The 21,439-nt window shown below is 44.6% G+C and overlaps 1 protein-coding gene across 1 annotated transcript in view; it reads left to right on the forward strand.

Moving 5' to 3' along the window:
* The window catches only part of LOC310800462 (thiamine pyrophosphokinase 1-like), a gene marked incomplete at its 3' end in the record, with an annotated part of 152,684 nt that overhangs the window by 31,654 nt on the left and 99,591 nt on the right, over positions 1-21,439 (forward strand). Inside the window, exon 3 of the mRNA XM_083663061.1 lies at positions 14,250-14,324. Coding sequence (XP_083519187.1) covers positions 14,250-14,324 — 75 coding nt within the window. The remainder of the gene's footprint in view (positions 1-14,249; positions 14,325-21,439) is intronic.

Here is a 21,439-nt window from a genome sequence, read left to right on the forward strand (position 1 = left end):
CCCAATCTAGATAAAACAACACATTGTTTGTAGAAATCAACAAAATATGTGTCTGCTGGTAATAACACAAAAAATGTGTCAGCTGCCAACACATTTGTTTTAAGAGTGTATTAGTGCTGCATTCATTAAAGCTGTCAGCCTGCATGTGTATATGTCTCGCCATTAGGGCTGTGCCGATTCACTTATCTCCCGATTCGATACTATCACGATACTTGGGTGCCGATTCGATATATATTGCGATTCTTAAGTATTGCGATTCTACGATAATTGCGATTCGATATTACGATTTATTGCGATTTTTGTTTCTTTTTTCTTTTCTTTTTTCAGTTTGTTTGCTTTTTTACACTAGATTAGAACATGGGAAAAGTTTAATCATACACTAGAGACTGTATATTATATCATGAGTAGGGCTGGGCGATATAGTTAAAAACAGGGGCGGACTGGGATCATAATTCAGGCCGGGCATTAGATACCAAGCAGGCCAGGCCGATATGGGCCGACGCGCGTGAAATTTGGGCCGTTTGAAGTCCAATTTGGACCGTTTGAAGCTCAATTTGGGTAGTTTGAAGCCCAATTTGGGCCGCTTGAAGCTCAATTTGGGTCGCTGAAGCCCAATTTGGGTCGTTTGAAGCCAGATTTGGGGCATTTGAGATGGAGAGTGGGCGCCAGGAGAGGAGGCGACCAGCTGAGCGAGCTCCGTGAACTTCGTAGGAAATAGGTCTTTTTTTTAGAGTAATCTCGTTTTGTTTATAATTTCGTTGCTTCTATTCGCTTTGTAAATAACTAGTGTATATATCAGTGTCTTTTATACAGTGTACATAGTAGCGTAAGTGCACTTTTTTGGCAAAAAGAGAACACAACAACAGCGTGGACTACTGTGGATTACCGCCGGTCTATCGTTCTATTGTTCCCACTGCGTCTCCCCCCCCTCAAAGAGACTGGGGCCAGCAAGATGGAGGACAACGACAACATCAACTATAACAACAACGATAACAACGATAACAACGACGGCATCAGCACCGTACGTAGATACAACAGGGGCGCGCTGATAAACATCAGAAATGCGCAAAAACATCCCAAACAAAACTGGACGGCTCCCGACCTCTCTGGATTCCCCGAACTTAAACGGCAGAGGAGAGGAAGACGAGGGGGTCTCCTCACACGGCAGAGAAGGCGAGCGCATAAACCACACTGCCCAGCATTCTCCTGGCTAATGTCCAATCGTTGGAGAATAAAATGTGTGAATTGAGAGCAAGGGCACAATACCAAACGGACATAGCGAGATGTAACGTCCTGTGTTTGACTGAAACCTGGCTTTCAGCCGACACTGCGGATCATACCATCACAATCCCCGGCTTCAGTATACATAGGGCAGACAGAGACAAAGAGCGCTCCGGGAAAGCGAGGGGCGGCGGCGTCTGTCTGATGATAAACAAGAACTGCTGTGCGAATATCACTAACATTGAAACGCACTGCACAGCGGACTTGGAATACGTTATGCTCCAATGTGTACCGTATTACAGTCCCTGCGAATTCACGACAGTCACTCTTGCTGCAGTATATATTCCCCCCCACGCCAACGCAATAAACGCAGCCAAAGAACTCCACCGCGCGATCAGCGCACAGGAGCTCAAACAACCGGAAACAGCAATGATCCTGGCAGGTGACTTCAATAGAGTCAACCTGAGGAAGCGCTTGCCTTCACTCCACCAGCACATCAACTTTCACACAAGGGGAAAACGCACACTGGACCAGTGTTACACAAACATCAAACACTGCTACAAGGCTACACCCCGCCCCCCCTTCGGCAGATCGGACCACGCCTCCATCCTGCTCGTTCCCAGGTATCAACAACAGCTCAAGCGACACCCCCCGGCCTTCCGAACCACCCACTGCTGGTCAGACCAATCAGAGGACATCCTGAGAGACTGTTTCGACCAAACAGCATGGGAAGAGTTCAAGGCTGCAGGAGACCTGGACGAATATGCAGACACAGTAACAGGCTTCATACAAAAATGCACAGAGGACATAATCCCCCAAAAAATAATCAAAATAATGCCAAACCAGAAACCCTGGATCAATAGTGATGTCCGGGCAGCCCTCCACGCCAGGACCACCGCCTTCAACTCTGGAACACCAGAGGAATACAAGCAGACAAGATATGCCCTCCGAACCACTTTAAAAAGAGCACGGAGAGAATATGGCAGGCAGCTGGAGGCAAAACTGGACTCCAACAACCCCAAACACCTGTGGAGAGGTATCCACGCTGCCACAGACTTCAAAGGGGAAAAACAGCAAAACACCAACGCGTCACCCACCCTGCCAGACGAACTCAACGCGTTCTACGCCAGGTTTGACCCCTCTGCCAGAGCGCCTCCCCTCCTCCTCCCCCCCTCCTCTCCCACCCCTCCCCTCCTCTCCTCCCCCCCATCACCCCCCCCTCTCTCCTCCCCCCCACCACCCCTCCTCCTCTCCTCCCCCCCATCACCCCCCCTCTCTCCTCCCCCCCACCCCCCCCCTCCTCTCCTCCCCCCCCTGCCACCTCTCCCCCCCATCACCCCTCCTCCTCTCCGCCCCCCCCCCACCCCTCCTCTCCTCCCCCCCACCACCCCCACTGCCCTCCTCCCCCCGACCACCTCCCCTCCCTCCCCCCCACCCCTCAGCACCCCCTCCCATTCCCACCCAACCACCTACCCCCCCCACCTCCCACCCCCCACAGATCCAGACCGCCCTCTCACTATCACTGAGGATGAGGTGCGCCGGTCGTTCCTGCGCATCAACCCACGCAAGGCGGCCGGCCCGGACGGCATCCCCGGGCGGGTCCTCAAGGCCTGCGCCCACCAGCTGGCAGGCATATTCACATTTTCAACCAGTCTCTCTCCCTCCGACGAGTTCCCTCCTGCTTCAAAGCAGCGACAATCATCCCCATTCCCAAGCAGCAGAAAGTGACCAGCCTCAATGACTGGCGCCCAATAGCCCTCACGCCAATAGCCAGCAAGTGCTTTGAAAAGCTGGTCATATCACAGATCCGCCCCACACTCCCCCCGGACCACGACCCGCTACAATTTGCATACCGCCCAAACAGGAGCACAGCGGATGCAGTAGCACACGTGCTCCACACCGCCCTGTCCCACCTGGAGGGGAAGGACACCTATGTAAGAATGCTGTTCGTGGACTACAGCTCAGCATTCAACACCATAGTAGCCTTCAGGCTGGTACACAAGCTCAAGGATCTGGGACTAAACACAGCAATGTGCGACTGGATCCTGGATTTCCTGACAGACCGCCGCCAGGTGGTGAGGGTGGGCAACCTCACCTCCTCCCCACTGACCATCAGCATAGGAGCGCCCCAGGGGTGCGTCTCCAGCCCCTTCTGGTACGACCTCTACACCCACGACTGCGTGGCGACTCAAACTTCGAACACCATCGTGAAGTTTGCAGACGACACAGCAGTCGTGGGGCTGATCTCGGGGGGCGACGAGACGGCCTACAGAGACGAGGTGGGGGCCCTGGAACAATGGTGCCAGGACAACCACCTCTCTCTGAACGTCTCCAAGACCAAGGAGATCATTGTAGACTACAGGAGGGGGGGGGGGGGGACACCCCCCCCAATCACCATCAACGGCACAGTGGTGGAAAGGGTGGACAGCTTCAAGTACCTGGGAGTCAACATCCACCAGGACCTAACTTGGGCCGGCCACACCACCACTGTTGTCAAAAAGGCCCAACAGCGAATACACGGACTCAGGCGCCTGAAGAAATTTGGGCTAAGGCCAGAAATCCATACGGACTTCTACAGAGGCACCATTGAAAGCCTGCTGACTGGCTGCTTCACCACCTGGTACGGGAACTGTACCACCATGGATCGCAGGGCGCTACGGAGAGTGAGACGCGCGGCCCAGCACGTAACAGGACGTGAGTTGCCAGAACTGCATGAACTGTATAAACAGCGGTGCCTCAGGAGGTCCCTGAAGATCATCAAAGACACAAACCATCCCCACAACAGCCTGTTCTCCCTGTTACCCTCAGGGAGAAGATACAGGGTTCCAAAAGCACGCACAAATCGCTTGAGGAACAGTTTCTTCCCGCAGGCCACGAGACTCCTTAACATACACAAATAGTGTAGTAGCCGTACTGTACCGTACTGTAGCTGCTACCACTACGTATGTCTAATGTTTAATTGTATGTTTAATAAGGAATATGCTATTTGCACCTGTATGTCAAATACGCCAAATTTAAAATGTTTAAGCACGACTAAAGTATGCACATGACATGCACCTATGTGCAGTGAATATGCCACTGTCTCTGACTTGTCTTATCACTATACTGCCTTATTGCTTGTCGTGTCTCTTGTTGTTTTTGCACTCATATGCCCTGTTATATTTGTACTATGAAGCCTAAGGATCAAGTCAAAAATCTTGGAGTTATTGATTCCGATCTCAACTTTAACTCCCACATTAAGTCAATTAGAAAATCTGCTTTTTATCATCTTAAAAATATAGCAAGAATTAGGGGATACATGTCCAGACAGTAGGGCTGGGACGGATCACGGATAATCCGTGACCCGTACGGATCAGCCCCCACGGTTCTGCACACGGTTCGGAACGTCGAGTCCGCCCCCCCCCCCCCGTTTGTTTCATTTAACGTTAGTGTATGAGAACGCCTGCAGCGCAGCCAGACACAGACAGGCATCATGGCATGCACAAGTGAGCTTCCTCATCCCTTCACTGTAAAGTCTCTCTGAAGGCTGTGGCTAGTGGCTACTAAAGACAGCGTCACACAAACTTATTTCAACACCTCTGAAAAAGCACAGGAATGCGAGCAGCATGTTGCGCGCTGCACAAGATAGCGAGAGCCACAACACGCACACACACACACACACACACACACACACACACACACACGCGCGCACACGTTTCACGAACACATATCACCGGACGGTGAAATGTTGCCTTGGACACATAACAACAAAACAACACGTGGGGCCACCGAGTAGCTTAACGTAGCATCAACGTTATGTTTCCAGACTCACCCGGTCTGGTCTGTACTCGTGTCATGTGACTACGTTAGCACGCAACAGCGAGGAAGTTAGGCGCAGGCAGTGCCACCTAAAACAGGAAGTTGGGTTGTTTTGCCTTCAGAGTAAAAGCATAAATTGTGTCATGAGAAAAAAAAAATTGAGCTGTGCAGGGCAACAAATGGTTAGAGAAGTATAATAGTATTAAAAATTCAAATCGAAAATCTAATTTTGAGAGAAAAAATCTGATATAGCCTATTTTTTTTGCTGATCCGAAAAATCCGTGATCCGTGGCTCAAAATCCGTCACGCGATCCGATCCGTGGGTTTTCTGATCCGTCCCAGCCCTACCAGACAGGATCTAGAAAAACTAATTCACGCCTTCATTTATAGTAGGTTAGACTACTGCAATAGCCTTTTTTCTGGTCTCTCCAAAAAAGAACTTAGGCAACTTCAACTCATTCAGAATGCTGCTGCTAGAGTTCTAACGAAGACTAAGAAAGCTGATCATATCACTCCAGTTCTTAAGTCCTTACACTGGTTGCCAGTGTGTCAGAGAATAGATTTTAAAATACTGTTATTAGTCTATAAATCACTTAATGGCCTAGGCCCAAAATACATAGCTGAATTGCTCCCACGCTACGAACCGTCTAGAACTCTTAGGTCAACAGGGTCCAGCTTATTAACTGTCCCTAGGATCAAATCAAATCACGGGAAGGCTGCATTTACCCACTATGTTTCTGCTAGCTGGAACAAATTGCCTGAAGACCTCAGATCTGCCCCAACCTTACTTACTTTTAAAAATAGACTAAAGACTTTTATGTTTACCGTCGCTTTTAACTGCTGACAGCTACTATGCAAACCCAATGAGTCCTCTATAAGTTTTAGCTCTTTCTGCAACTGCCACGCCTGTTGCTTATTGCACTTTTTATACTCTTTTTTTTTAAGTTTTGTTGTGATGCTTTTAAATGTCCATTTTATTTCTTCTTTTCGTTTATTTTCCTGTGTGCTTAATGAAGTTGCTTAATGCACTTTTTATACTTTTTTTTTAAAAGTTTTGTTGTGATGCTTTTAAATGTCCATTTTACTCTCTTCTTTTCTTTTCTTTTCCTGTCAACCATTTTATGTGAAGCACTTTGAATTGCCTCTGTGTATGAAATGTGCTATACAAATAAACTTGACTTGAATTGACTTATGTTGTAAACGGAGTCCACAGCACAAGAATTTCACACGTGATACTTGTACCATGGAGTGACAATAAAAATCTTGAATCTTGAATCTTGAATCATTTGAAGCCCAATTTGGGTCGTTTGAAGCCCAATTTGGGCCGTTTGAAGTCCAATTTTACAATGAGATGCACCCAGTTTAACCCTGAAGTGTAATTATTACTTCAGTTCAGACTAACTAATAAAGTAATAAAACCACTAGTAAACCAGTAGGCGGCACCTGGCCTGCTGTTTAGTGAGTGGCCTGACTGCGGGCACCCAATTTTTTTTTTTTTTTTGCGATGATCGATTCTGGAATAAAAGATCGATTCAAAAAATTGTGACATTAAAAATCGCGATACTTAGGTGAATCGATTTTTTCTCCCACCCCTACTCGCCATGCCTGCATTTCTCTCTCTTATCCTCTCTCTCTTTTCTTTCTTGCCCCTCCCTCCTTCTATTCTCTCTGTCTCTGTCTCTCTAGTCGTGTTTCCATTACCCTCAGAAATGCGCAGAATCTAAATATCGCAATAGAAATTGGGTAATGGAAACACGTAAATTTCGGAAAACCTCCCAGATATCGCAAAAACTTTTTGCGCTCTCATGAGGTGGTTTTTCAGACGTGTCGATATAGCAGTTTATCGCAAAAGTGTAATGGAAACACATTTTCCGCATTTGCACGTCATGTGACCCATCTTCTCCTTTGGAAAAGGAGCGGAAAATAAGTTCGGTAAGTAAGGTTTGATAAGCCGTGGCAAAACCTCCGCAGCAAGAGGAAAACTTTGAAGCAACTCTACCTAGCAGAAAGACGAGTGTTGTGCAAAAGCGGAGCCGGGGTAAATAGATAATGTTTAATGGCAGAAATCGGTCCATGGTGACAGCAGGCTGCCTGTGTGCGCACATTTGAGCGGCGAGATGAGGGGATGAAAAGCACACACCGTGCAGTGCTGCTGACTGAAGTAAATACAGTGACTGTCAGTAATACATTACACACGTTTCAGGTGCAATGTTATAATTATAATAGGCTACACGACATTCTGATTATTGCACCATATCAGCCTTTTCCCCCCTCCATCTATATCAGACCAGTTGTATTAGGCTACCTTTTTTCCTCTGCCTGTCGCGCTCACTGCATTCACCGCAGCCAGCAACGTTGCCACTCATTTTCTTTTGAATTGATAATCAGGCTAGTTTATATGCGTTGTAACTTCATGTGGTGATTTGCATTGACCATTGGTTGGATTTGAGCATGCAGGGGACAGGATATGGGGCAGATCCCCGTGCGTAATCACTGTGGCAGCTGCTGGTAACGGGGAATTGCGTTCAGCTGTGTGCGCCGTCAGACCAAACTCAACTTCAATGTAAACGCCTACAAGTCGCAATTGTACATTGTCGAAGTTGTAGAAATATCGCAATTATTTTGCGAAAAACTGTAATGGAAACACAGCTTCTGTCTCTCTCTGTGTGTGTGTGTGTCTCTCTCTCTCTCTCTTTTCTTTCTTGCCCCTCCCTCCTTCTATTCCCTCTGTCTCTGTCTCTCTGTGTGTGTGTGTGTGTGTGTGTGTGTCTCTCTCTCTCTCTCTCTCTCTCTCTCTCTCTCTCTCTCTTTTCTTCCTTGCCCCTCCCTCCTTCTATTCTCTCTGTCTCTGTCTCTCTGTGTGTGTGTCTCTCTGTCTCTTTTCTTTCTTGCCCCTCCCTCCTTCTATTCTGTCTCTCTCTCTCTCTCTCTCTCTCTCTCTCTTCTTCCTTGCCCCTCCCTCCTTCTATTCTGTCTCTATCTCTCTCTTTCTCTTTCTCTCTCTCTCTCTCTCTCTCTCTCTCTCTCTCTCTCTCTTGATTGTTGTTGTTGCTTGGCTGCATATCAAACTGCTGCAATCAGCTTGTTGGACTAGAAGCTACACTGTATTTGAGTTAGTGTCCGTTCATGTGTGTTTGCTTGCGTGTGTGTGTGTGTGTGTGTGTGTGTGTGTGTGTGTGTGTGTGTGTTGGTCTTGATTTTCCATGCTTGTCCAACTCAAAAATCAATAACAATAACAAACACAAAGGCCAACATCAGTCAGGAAACATGCAGGCAGTTATCAGGAGGTGTGAACCTTTATTGAAACAAATGTTTGAACACTGTTGCATTCACATGAAAGGCCAAACTCTTCAGGGTCCTTCTACTAATCCAAGATGTCTGCTAAAGATTTGACAGCGAGTGCAAAATAATCCACTGCCGGCTGCATACAGAGCAGAGCCAAGCAGACATAGAGAGCTCCAGGGATGACGTATTTTTGTAGGCTGAATGCGGAAGTCCCGAACTTCCTGGTTCGTCACTGTTTCTGTCTATGGGATTTTTGAATGGGTTTTTGGCGCGATGCTTCAAATAATGTCTGTGGGCAACGCAAGTTTAATCAAACGCGAACCAAGGTTCAGCGGGATAATCTTCACACATGAGGACCACTTTCATGAGTTTTGAAGCGTAACTGCGAGCCCTAGAGGTAAAAAGCTTGTGCTAAGCTAATCCAGAACTACCGTAAAATACCAATTATTAGCCCGGGCGTTAATTGACAAAATATGTAGCCAGACCCCGCGTCAATATGGGACCTGCGGCAGTTTGGGACCTGCTTTAATTATTTTTGTACAAAAATATTGCTCAGCAAAGATTGTAAATAGTATGAAATTGTTTATTTAAACCATTTATTTTAATCAGTTGGCTACAGCCCCCCACACGATTGCTTGTCTATGGGGAGAGCCGCGCCTCCCTCTCAGCGCAGCAGAGCATTGCATGCGCTGCCTCCTCCTCCGCTGGCAGGGGAAACATTATAGCCTATCATACTCACATTTCTCAATCAGAGATGTCGGATTTGTAGGCCTACAAAAATCTTCAGAAAATGCCTACACAATTTTCATAACTGTCAGGTGTTGCTGGAAAACGAATTAAAAAAAAAGTTCATCACTCACGGAGCCTACCCTCTTCAGTAGCGCACATGTGAAAGTGCCGTGAAATACCAATTAGAAGCCGACTTCTATGCCCGCTGGCAGGGAAACATACCATAGGCACATTTCTCAAAATAATTATTACACCAGAGATGTCGGTTTTAGTGTATAAAAATCTTCAGGAAATGCCTACACAATTTTCAGAATCATCAGATGTTGATGGAAAACGAATTTTGATCAGCAAGTTTCGTGCATGTGTTTTTTTTCCTTCCTCGTTTCCTCGTTGTTCGTCTTCATCCGATTTTTCTTCTTCGTTGTGTTTGGGAGATGCATTCAACAGGATGTCGCAAAGGTAAAAAGAAAACATTGAAAAAACTAACCGGGCATCAAATTGGGACCTGCTTTTATGTACAAAATATGTATCCAGACCCGGCTTAAATATGGGACCCGCGGCAATTTGGAAGTCGGCTTCTAATTGGTATTTTACTCGTGATGACGTATAATATCCGCGTCGACATTGTAGTCTCATTTAGCCGTTTGCTAGCTAGCCACCCTTTTAACGGCACATAAAAGCTTCAAAACTCATAAAAGTGGTCTTCATGTGTGAAGATGATGTTACTAAACACTGGTTCGCGTTTGATTAAGCCAGCGTTGCCCAGAGAGATTATTAGAAGCATCGCGCCAAAAACCCATTCAAAACTCCCATAGGCGAAAACTGTGAAGAACCAGGGCTGTTAGCATCGATGATTTCCGGACTCGTTCCTGGAGCTCTCTATTCTCCACATCATGCACTTCCATCTATATCCTGTAGAGGCAGGGTGGAGACTTGTCTATGATGTCCTACAACACTTTTTGGCCCGTGTGTGGAGAACACACAGGGCCCTAGATTCCCGTTTGTCGGGAATGACAATGCACGCGGGTCCTGCACCTCTCTGCAGTCCGGTAGGTGGCGGTAATGCACCTCGAAGCTGGTCTTAGGAGGAACATTCTTAAAGTTTCAAATATCGACATGCATGCTGAATGGTGTGCGATCCTCAAAGTCCAGACTCCGGTCCGCATCCGGACCGAGACACCGTCCTATCCGGACCGAGCCCTATAACATACAAATCATTGATAACTTACATTTTCACGGAGCGTTTCTATTTTAACCGGCACATGCTTTTAGAGTATTTACGGTACTACTGGTTTATCTGCCAGGAAGCTCACAGACCAATGCACGCGCTGTAAATCATCACACGTGATGCTACTCAGCCAATCAAATAAGCAAATCGTTTCTCTCTGTTGCTTCTCAGTGGTGCTGCGAGAGTGTGACACACGGACGGAGGCGAGGCGAGAGATAGTAATTTCACATGGTGTGCTCAAAAGAAACCACTCTTATTACATGTCCATTCATTGTTCTTACGGGCAGATTAAAACCAGTATGTCTCGTGTGAAGTGCGGTGCGATCCTGACCGGTCTATGGAAGCGCCACACATGAGCAAACACACACACACACACACACACACACACACACCAGGGCACACTCACTGCCCAACGCAACAGCATACGAGGTTGATCGACAGACAGACAGACAGACAGACAGACACAGACAGAGAGGTAGACACAGACAGACAGACAGACAAATAGATAGATAGATAGACAGGGAGCTCACTTCTGTTCTCTGTACACCTCTAGCCAATTAAGAGACAAGACTGACAAATCTACTCCTCCTTCTCACCTACCCCTCCTTGTGTCCTCATCTCTTTTATCTTCCTCCTCTCCGTCTCTCTTCCTCTCCTCCTCTGCCCCTCCTCTTCCTCTTAGGGCTGGGTGATATAGCAAAAAAAAGTATTGATATATAACATATTTCTAAATGACCTATTTTGAATAAAGACCACTAGAAAAGCGGTTGAATTTAACCACTTTATTTTGAACCACCTTATATATCGAGGCACACAGGTAATACTTTAAATAATTTTAATGTTAACACAATTGAGCTAGCCTGGGCTTGCGCTCAAAGTGCAAGGCGGAGACTAAACAAACGTCCGGTCCGCCACTTACTGTAATAAGTTAGGGTGGGAACTTTAGGATTTGTCTTATTGATTGGCTGTTTGCGTGTCACTCATAGCATGGTCCATTATCAAGGGACATATCAATATATATTGAACTAATTTATTTTCTTATTGTATTGATGAAGTGTCTCTCACTGATAGATATATATATACAGTATATATATATATATAGCTATTGTTTTATCGCCCAGCCCCACTTCCTCTTGCCATAGATTGCTGGTCGACTTTCATATTTGAAATTTGATGTGAACTTGAGCATCATATCACTAATCGTTCTTACTAGGGGTGCACCGATCACGTTTTTTTGCCACCGATCACCGTTATTTCAGTCGATTATTTCTCCCCTTTCTCCCGTTTTGCCAATTTTCAACACACTTTGTATCATTAATTTACAATAGCTGTGTTTCCATTACAGTTTTTCGCAAAATAATTGCGATATTTCTACAACTTCGTCAAAGTACAATTCTGACTTGCAGGCGTTTCCATTGAAGTTGTTTGAAGTCGGTGACGGCACGCACACCTGAACGCAATTCCCCGTTACCAGCAGCTGCCACAGTGATTACGTTACATTACATTACATTACGTCATTTGGCAGACGCTTTTATCCAAAGCGACTTACAATAACACATTTTTTGTCCGCAATAGAGCAATCAACTATGGAGCACAGTCTATGACAACTACAACTTCTGAAGGAACAGTGGTACAAGTTTAGGTTAGTGGTACAAGTTTAGGTTAGTATAATTTTTTTTTTTTTTTTAATAAAGAAAGAGAGAGAACGTAGTTAGATCAAGAAGGGCCCAGATGGAGCCATTACGCACGGGGATCTGCCTCATATCCCGTCCCTTGCATGCTCAAATCCAACCAATGGTCAATGCAAATCACCACATGAAGTTACGTAAGGGATAATGTATATTGAGGCGGTGATTACGGGGGAAATAATGACCGACAGGTGGATTGAGCCCGACGCGCCAGCGGAGGGCTTAATCGTTCACCTGAAGGTCATTATTTCCCAGTAATCACCGCCTCAATATACATTATCCCGCTTAGAACACGGCCTACAACTAAATCATTCAATAATCGGACAAAAATAATTATTCAAATAGATTTTTTAATAGCGTTTTCAACGACAAAGCGGTTTCATTCGTAATTGGCACACAAGACACCACAGCTGCAACTGGTTGGCCTAATTAGTAGTGTCTTGCTGACAAAAAGCTCTTATCAACTGATTAATCCAGGTGTGGCAGAGCAGCGGTCGGTTGTCGAGAAATAATGACCGGTGAATATTGTTGATTGACCAATCAGAATCGAGTATTCAAGAGAGCCGTGTTCTAAAACGCATATAAACGAGCCTGATTATCAATTAAAAAGAAAATGAGTGGCAACATGTTGCTGGCTGCGGTGAATGCAGTGAGCGCAACAGAGGAAAAAAGGTAATAAAACTGGATTTAGAGATGGAGGGGAAAAAAGGCTGATTTGGTGCAATAATCAGAATGTTGTGTATTATAATTATAACATTGCACCTGAAACATGTATTACTCACTGTATTCACTTCAGTCAGCAGCACCGCACCGGTGTGTGCCCTCATCTCGCCGCTGTGCCAAATGCGCACACACACAGGCAGCCTGTCACCATGGACCGATTTCTACCATTCAAAATTCTCTATCTCCCCTAGGGGTGGGAATCGTGGAGTAACTCACGATACGATATGGTCACGATACTTGGCCCTCGATAACGATATTATCACTATACAGCGATTCTGCGATAATCGATATATTGGAAGAAATTTAACCTACGATACATCACGATATCTGTGTAACTGAAGAGAAAAAAATACCCCTAAAAGGCAAGAAGCAGGTATTATGTATTTATTAGCAGAATTGACATGAACTCTCTCAGAGTTCACTCACTCACTCATACCATTTTCGATACCATGGAGGAAAAGTTACACATTAAGTATTTTTATTATTATTATTAAAACAAGAAAACCTATATAACCTACCTACCTATATAATTTCTAAAAGTAGATATTAATGATCAAACATTTCCATTCATGTAGCCTACAGTATTTATGTTTTTGTTTCAACTACAAACATAAATAAACGTCAACTTGAAACTGTTTCAACTACCACACACAGCGTAATATTTTAGACTGTTTATTAAAATAAATAAATAAACATATCGATACTTGGTGCCAGTGTATCGATAACGTATCGCAAGTGGAAATATCGCGATACCGTGAGTATCGATATTTTGTCCCACCCCTAATCTCCCCCGGCTCCGCTTTTGCACAACAGTCGTCTTTCTGCTAGGTAGCGTTGCTTCAAAGTTTTCCACTTGCTGCGGAGGTTTTGCCACGGCTTATCAAACCCTTTCTCCCTCATTTTCCGCTCCTTTTCCAAAGGAGAAGATGGGTCACATGACGTGCAAATGCGGAAAATGTGTTTCCATTACACTTTTGCGATAAACTGCTATATCGACACGTCTGAAAAACCACCTCATGAGAGAGCAAAAACTTTTTCCGATATTTGGGAGGTTTTTCGAAATTTACGTGTTTCCATTACCCAATTTCTATTGCGATAATTTAGATTTTGCGCATTTCTGAGGGTAATGGAAACACGACTAGAGTCATGCAGATGGGCAGCCTTTACCTTGTCTTCATGTTTTCCTGCACAGAGAGCGCTAATGACATACAAAATGGGGACATTTCAAAATAAGTACATGTAACTCATCATCTGACGACGTAATTGGATCAGGTGGAGAAAGTTTTGAACATTTATGAAACAGAGGTGCTACATCCTGACTCATTTGAAGTTGCTTCTGTTTTTCATTCTCACTAATTATTCTGGCTCTGATGACCTCATTAGCACATCTTTGTTTGAGTTTTCTTACTCTAGCACTTTCAAGGCCACAAACATCGACCTCCAATCGTTGGTTTACAAAGTTTGTTTGAGCGTGCGAATGTTGACGTGTTCTGTCTTTGTGCTGTTTGCTATTTGATCCCCTCTCGTCTGTCTATGTGTGGTTAATACCTTTAGATCTTTTTCTCTCCTCCCTCCAGGCACACAGAGGATCTGCCTGATCATTCTGAACCAGCCTCTGGATAAGGATTACCTGCACATCCTCTGGAGTAAAGGTAGATACCTGAGAGATCACCGACACAGATCACACAAGCCTCTTTATATCGCTTAGATCCCAACTAGACCACCCATCTGCATGGGTTTGTGTCTAGCACGTGTTACCCTGTTGTTTTCCTTGAACGCTGCTCGCCCCCTCACTTAGTCCTCACACTCGACATCTTAATTGCTGTCATGTGAATGAAAATGGCTGCTCCCTGCCCTCTGCCCACAATTCCTGTGAGGAGCATTCTAATGACGGTGGAGGAAAGAATGTTCCTTTTCTGCTGCAGTCTGATTTTAATGACTCGTGTGGCTCAGAGCTTTGTATCACCCACAGGTACATGACCTGAACAGTGCTTATCCTGATCCACCCTCTGCTAAACAAGATATACAACAGCGATTTCCACCGCCTTCATATTTTGAAGACCCACTCTGTGCACTATTGCCTTGTTGGTAACGCTTTCTATGAAGGTCACATCTATAATGCATTATGAGCACATTCATAAGACATTATAATGCATTTTATAAGGCTTTATACAACTCTGTATAAATGTTTATAATCAAGCATGGTAACTTATGACAAGATTTATAAAGTATTATAAGTTTGTAGATATAATGTATTATAAGTTCAGCATTCATAATGCTTTATGTATATATGCTTTATACCGCCGTGCCAAAGTGACAACTGTTTGAAAGAATACTCTTTTTTATTTTACACTTACTTGCAGCCACAAATACTGCTTATAAGTCCTCATAACTGTGTTATAGTATCATACAATTGCTAATAACCTTATTGTTCTGTCACTTTACATAAAGCTCACAGTCGAGCCCTTCTTCTCTCAGATATTTGGGCATTGAACTTGTAAAACACCCCGTACGTACGTGGAGGTGACATCAACTCTCTGTTACTTAAAAGAGAGGCCTTCTGGATTTTCACACTGGACACTTCGATTGAAGACTTCGATTTACGGCCATTTTTGTAGTCCATTTTCTTTTCCACCTACTAGGTGGGTGTTCGTCTTATTATGCCCTCTGGTTCTAATGTCCACATCATAATAAAAAATTTGCCTCTGCTCTGGAGTCATCTCTATACTGTGTATGTTTTTATCCATTTATGTGGTATTTCTCCACTAATGTATTTTACACTATTCTTGATAAACATTGTGTGGGTCTCACACCATTTCTTCTATAGCTGTGGTATCTTCATATTTTGTACTACTACCACAATTTCAGATAAAGACCTCCTCTCAAAAGCCAAAATATATTTTTTCTTCTTGAGATTACATTTCATTATGACAGTTTGCACCTGATGCTTCTGTTTATGTGACATTCAAGTTGTTCTGATATTGCCGGTATGTTATCTGAGATATTCAAGTATCAATATTGCCAGTATCTCACATATTTGACTATTATGTATACTAGTTGAATTGTGTATTATTTTTAACAATGGCAGTCAATGGGACATTTGCCTATTTCGGTTCAGTTGCCCAAAATGAGCATTCAGACAGCGCCATAAACACTCAATGTACATGTTGTGACTTGTGTACTCACCACATGATGAAATAATAATCCAAAGTTACATCAAAGAAATGTTCATTTTCATAGTAAATCCAGACCGAGAACAAAACAAAGAGTAACCGAACCGAGTGTATAACTGTAGTTAGTTCCTCATTTGCCACAGCGCATGCCAGAGAGAGGTCTGTCACCCAGAGACAGGGTGACAGAGAGCAGGTTGGGCCCAGAGACAGGGTGACAGAGAGCAGGGTGGACCCAGAGACAGGGTGACAGAGAGCAGGGTGGACCCAAAGACAGGGTGACAGAGAGCAGGGTGGACCCAGAGACAGGGTGACAGAGAGCAGGGTGGACCCAGAGACAGGGTGACAGAGAGCAGGGTGGACCCAGAGACAGGGTGACAGAGAGCAGGGTGGACCCAAAGACAGGGTGACAGAGAGCAGGGTGGACCCAGAGACAGGGTGACAGAGAGCAGGGTGGACCCAGAGACAGGGTGACAGAGAGCAGGGTGGACCCAGAGACAGGGTGACAGAGAGCAGGGTGGACCCAGAGACAGGGTGACAGAGAGCAGGGTGGACCCAGAGACAGGGTGACAGAGAGCAGGGTGGACCCAGAGACAGGGTGACAGAGAGCAGGGTGGACCCAGAGACAGGGTGACAGAGAGCAGGGTGGACTGTTTGACCTCTCCTGCTGCGTTAAACCCCCAACCTGACAGCCTTAATCCCTACTAAACTCATCAATACTGGCTGCTCTGTGAGTGTGTGTGTGTGTGTGTGTGTGTGTGTGTGTGAGAGTGAGTGAGTGAGTGAGTGAGTGAGTGAGTGAGTGAGTGAGTGAGTGTCTGTCTGTCTGTCTGTCTGTCTGTCTGTCTGTCTGTCTGTCTGTGTCTGTGTGCGTGCGCGCACCCGCGCACCTTATGGGCATAATTGTAAACTTGGAGTTAAGTAGATGATTGATAAGCACTGGGATGACAGTTTTAGGATTTGTGTTGTGTGTGTTGTGCGTGTGTGTGTGTGTGTGTGTGTGTGTGTGTGTGTGTGTGTGTGTGTGTGTGTGTGTGTGTGTGTGTGTGTGTGTGTGTGTGTGTGTGTGTGCGCGCGCGCTCAGTAGCAGTGTGAGTGACAGGAGGAGTTTAGGACTGAAAGCTGCAGGGAGGGATTATGATGGCTACTTTATTTACAAGGTCATCCACACTGACTGCTTCTGCTGTCCCCACACTGTACACATGATATCACTGGCAGGATTCACATGAGGTAGGTGTGTGTGTGTGTGTGTGTGTGTGTGTGTGTGTGTGTGTGTGTGTGTGTGTGTGTGTGTGTGTGTGTGTGTGTGCGCGCGTGTGTGGCGTGGCGTGCGCGTGTGTGCGTCTTTAGAGTGTCTCTCCACGACATCTGCAGGGCGGCGAGCTGGCGCTCACCTCTCTCCTTTGTCCGGTTCTATAGACTGGACATCTCAGCCCGGCACAAGCGGTTCTGGGGCCCCACTGAGGAACCCGTCACCTCCTGTAGTGTCCAGTGCGATAACCACTGGACGCTACAGGAGATATGACATCCCCATAAGTGAGAACTCACTGAGCCTTGTGGAATAAAACTCAAGGTTATGAATATAACACCGGTTTTATAACAGGGCGTCCTCACTAGACTACCCTTCTTGACCTGGGCAGCTCGAGAAGACAGCTTGTAAAAAATCTGAGTTAATATCCGGCCTACTGTAGCTGGCATAGATATAGTGGACACGCCCCCCTTACGAAAAAGTCACATGTGGAAATCACATGTGATTTTGAAATATGTGGTTTTTGGACACACGTTTCGTGTGACTCAACCACATGTTTTAATATCACATGTGGATGTTCACATGTCAAGCCACATGTGGAAGTCACATGTGATTTTGAAATGCCACATGTGATTGACATGTGGTTTTAATTGTGTGGAATTGTGTGGAAAATCACGTGATTATGGAATATATGTGGTTTTTGGACACATGTTTCGTGTGATTCAGACCACATGTGATTGACATGTGGTTTTAATATCATGTGGATATTCACATGTGGGAAATCACATGTGATTCTGGAATATATGTGGTTTTTGGACACATGTTTTGTGTGATTCAGACCACATGTGATTGACATGTGGTTTTAATATCACATGTGGATATTCACATGTGGGAAATCACATGTGATTCTGGAATATATGTGGTTTTTGGACACATGTTTCGTGTGATTAAGACCACATGTGATCGACATGTGGTTTTAATATCACATGTGGGAATATTCACATGTGGATATCCACATGTGACCTTGAACCACATGTGGTTTTAGGACACATGTTTTGTGTGATTCAGACCACATGTGATCGACATGTGGTTTTAATATCACATGTGGGAATATTCACATGTGGATATCCACATGTGACCTTGAACCACATGTGGTTTTAGGACACGTGGTTTTGTGATTCCCTCCACATGTGAATATTCCCACATGATATTAAAACCAAATGTGATTCAATATGTTGTGGACCACATGTGGTTTTGGCACACGTTTTGGTTTTTCACATGTGATTCAACATGTGGTTGAAATGTGTAATTTCCATGTCCAACAACCACATGTGGTTCAAGATCACATGTGGGAATATTCACATGTGGTTGAAACACGAACCTTCCAACATGTGATCTTGAACCACATGTGATTGTTGGGACATGTGTTACATGCCAATTGGAATAACATGTGAAAAACCAAAACACATTTTTCCAAAACCACATGTGGAAAACATAGAATCACACATGGTTTCAACATTACATGTGGGAATATTCCCATGTGGATGGAATAACATGAACAACAAAATCACATGTCCTAAGATCACATGTGGGAACATTCACATGTATTAGTAGACAACCACATGTGAATGATCCCTTCTTTGACACATTTTCCACATAATTTCAGATTACATACAATTTGACACATACCAGTAGGTTATTTGCAACACACAACACATGTACAAGAATAAAATTCTTATTTATTAACAAAACTTCACCTTTTCATAACTGCATTTATCATACATCTCTAGAAAAGGGAGTGATTGACAGATCGCATGTACAGTGATCACGGAACAATTGCAGGTGAAGCTGCAGCTCTGATGGATGAAAAATAAAGATGGCAACAGCCACCACTTCAACTCCAAACGGGAGACCAAAATCAAAGGGAGTGATTGACAGATTGCATGTACATGTACAGTGATCATGGAACAATTGCAGGTGAAGCTGCAGCTCTGATGGATGAAAAATAAAGATGGCAACAGCCACTTTTTGGGGAGTTTAGCTCGATTGCCATTTTGTCCCCACTTACCCTAAATATACACTGTCTTTACGGTCACTCTCGATGCAGTATGGAGAGAGGGGTCATATTTAGCGATACAACAGTGGAGGCGGCACTACCGTTCAAAGGCAACAAAACACAGCGCCTAAAGCTCTATGCACATGTGTACATGTTGTGACTAGTTTATTCACCATGCTATGAAATAAGAATCCATAGTTGCATGAAACATTATTTCCATAGTAAATCCATACCGGGTCACTTCCTTGTTTGTCTGTGGACAGCGCTTCCACGCATGCGTTATTTGCACATGCGCTGTACACCCGGCAGCGATGTTTACTAAATATTTATTTACCTCAAAAAATAGTTTTTCTGCATTTTGGATTAGTACCCGAGTCACAAGATGTACATAGAGCTTTTTGGCACTTTGTTTTGTTGCCTTTGAACGGCAGTACCGTTCTATCGCTAAATATGACCCCTCTCTCCATACTGCATCGAGAGTGACTGTAAAGACAGTGTATATTGGGGGGATATGGCAATCGAGCTAAACTCCCCAAAAAGTGGCCTATCCCTTTGTAATAACTATGCTAGGGTGTCATGTGAGCTTCTTGTGAGCCTTCAGAACTTGGGGCTGTCATGTCCCTTTCAGGGACAGCTTCCTGTGAGACTTCAGAACTTGGGGGTGTCATGTCCCTTTCAGGAACACCTTTTCTGCCGCTGACAAGTCTTCTGATCTTGTTGGTTCCCCTGTGAAAATTTAAATATCATTAGAATAGCCCTGTGAAAATTTTAATATCATTAGAATAATCAAGGCAATTTCACAAACATACTGGGGTATTACAACCAAAACTAGGCAAACCTAGTGTAGTCCGGCTGTGAACTGAAACATTTGATTCAGGACTTTATATTCACAAATGGTCCCATAACTTACACAAAATCTATGATGCATAGAGCAACATTCTCAGAATTTTGGGCAACACCCTATGCCCTAAAACAGATGCTGTAAAATGTGCCATGGATAATGGATGGAGATGCAATAAATCCAACAGAAAATGCTACAACAGAATCTGTGCCCCTACGCCCCGACTACAATTACAGCTCTATTATGAAACGAATACAACCCTAACACTGCAGGGGAAAAAAGAGTGATACAGGCAGAGAGATACACCAGATATCAGACCAGAACACTAATTGAGCACAGATCGGCTCTTCTCCTTTCAGAGAGAGCCTGGAGATGCAAGGTTAGCCTTCTTCTAATGGCTTTTCGGCAGACAGGATGATGCCTTGTGGCACATCCCCTCCACCCCTTCATGCTCAGAACGCCCACGAGTTTAGCCTCAGGCAGGAAAATGTTTATCACATCACTGATGACATCACAATCGTGACAGACACCGCCAATTTTAATTAAGATATATCAATATAATATAAGCATGAATAAGGGTCAGGTTACATTCTATACGTTTTACACCCACTTTCAGTGATAGAGAAAACTAGAGAAACTTACGGTTCTTTGTCGCACTGCCTCACATCCTTCAACTTCTGGGCCATGCACTGTCTGATTAGAACCTCACTGGTGTTTGGGAACACAGCTTGCACTTGGTCTGTTGGAACAACAACAAAATACAAATTTACTTCAAGGTAAATTAAATTAAATAACTTAAGTTAACAAACAAAACAAAACAAAAAGACAGACCTCTTGACCAGAATATTTATTTTACACTATATTTTAGGCACTGTGTTTTGTTGACTTTGAGCCGCGATCCGCTTGGTCCTGTTTTAGTGCTGTCCATTTAACTACTGCACACCCCGACCCTCCAAACTGCACGGACAGTTGCTGTGAAGACGTGTATATCGATGTTTATTGGGGGCGATATGGAAAATTCGCTAAACTCCCCAAAAAGTGGCCTATCCATTTAAGTTTTTCAACTTATATCATCAAAATTTGCCATGATAGTTGTACTAAGGCATTTTCATACCATCATTATGGGCTCTGTTGATATGGGAAGAGTGAGATGAGTTCTTACCAATAATTAGCTTCACTTGGGTGGGGTCCAGTGGAGGCCTCAACACCCCCTCCACCTTTCTCCCTGTGACGGAGCACTCCAGGAGTTTCTCCACGGGGAAGCAGGCCGACATGAGGGTTCTTGTCCTTTTCGTATACGAGTTGGCTTTTATGGCTGCGCACTTCGCCGCTTTGTTCAGTTCCAGATTACATGGTGACTGTAAACATAACAAGTGGAACAGTTCAAGTTTATATGCACATACAGAATTTTAACATAATAAATCCCCCATTGCTATTACACTGTTGTTGCC

This window comes from Poromitra crassiceps, assembly GCF_964638095.1.
Source record: "Poromitra crassiceps genome assembly, chromosome: 2".
NCBI lineage: Eukaryota > Metazoa > Chordata > Actinopteri > Beryciformes > Melamphaidae > Poromitra > Poromitra crassiceps.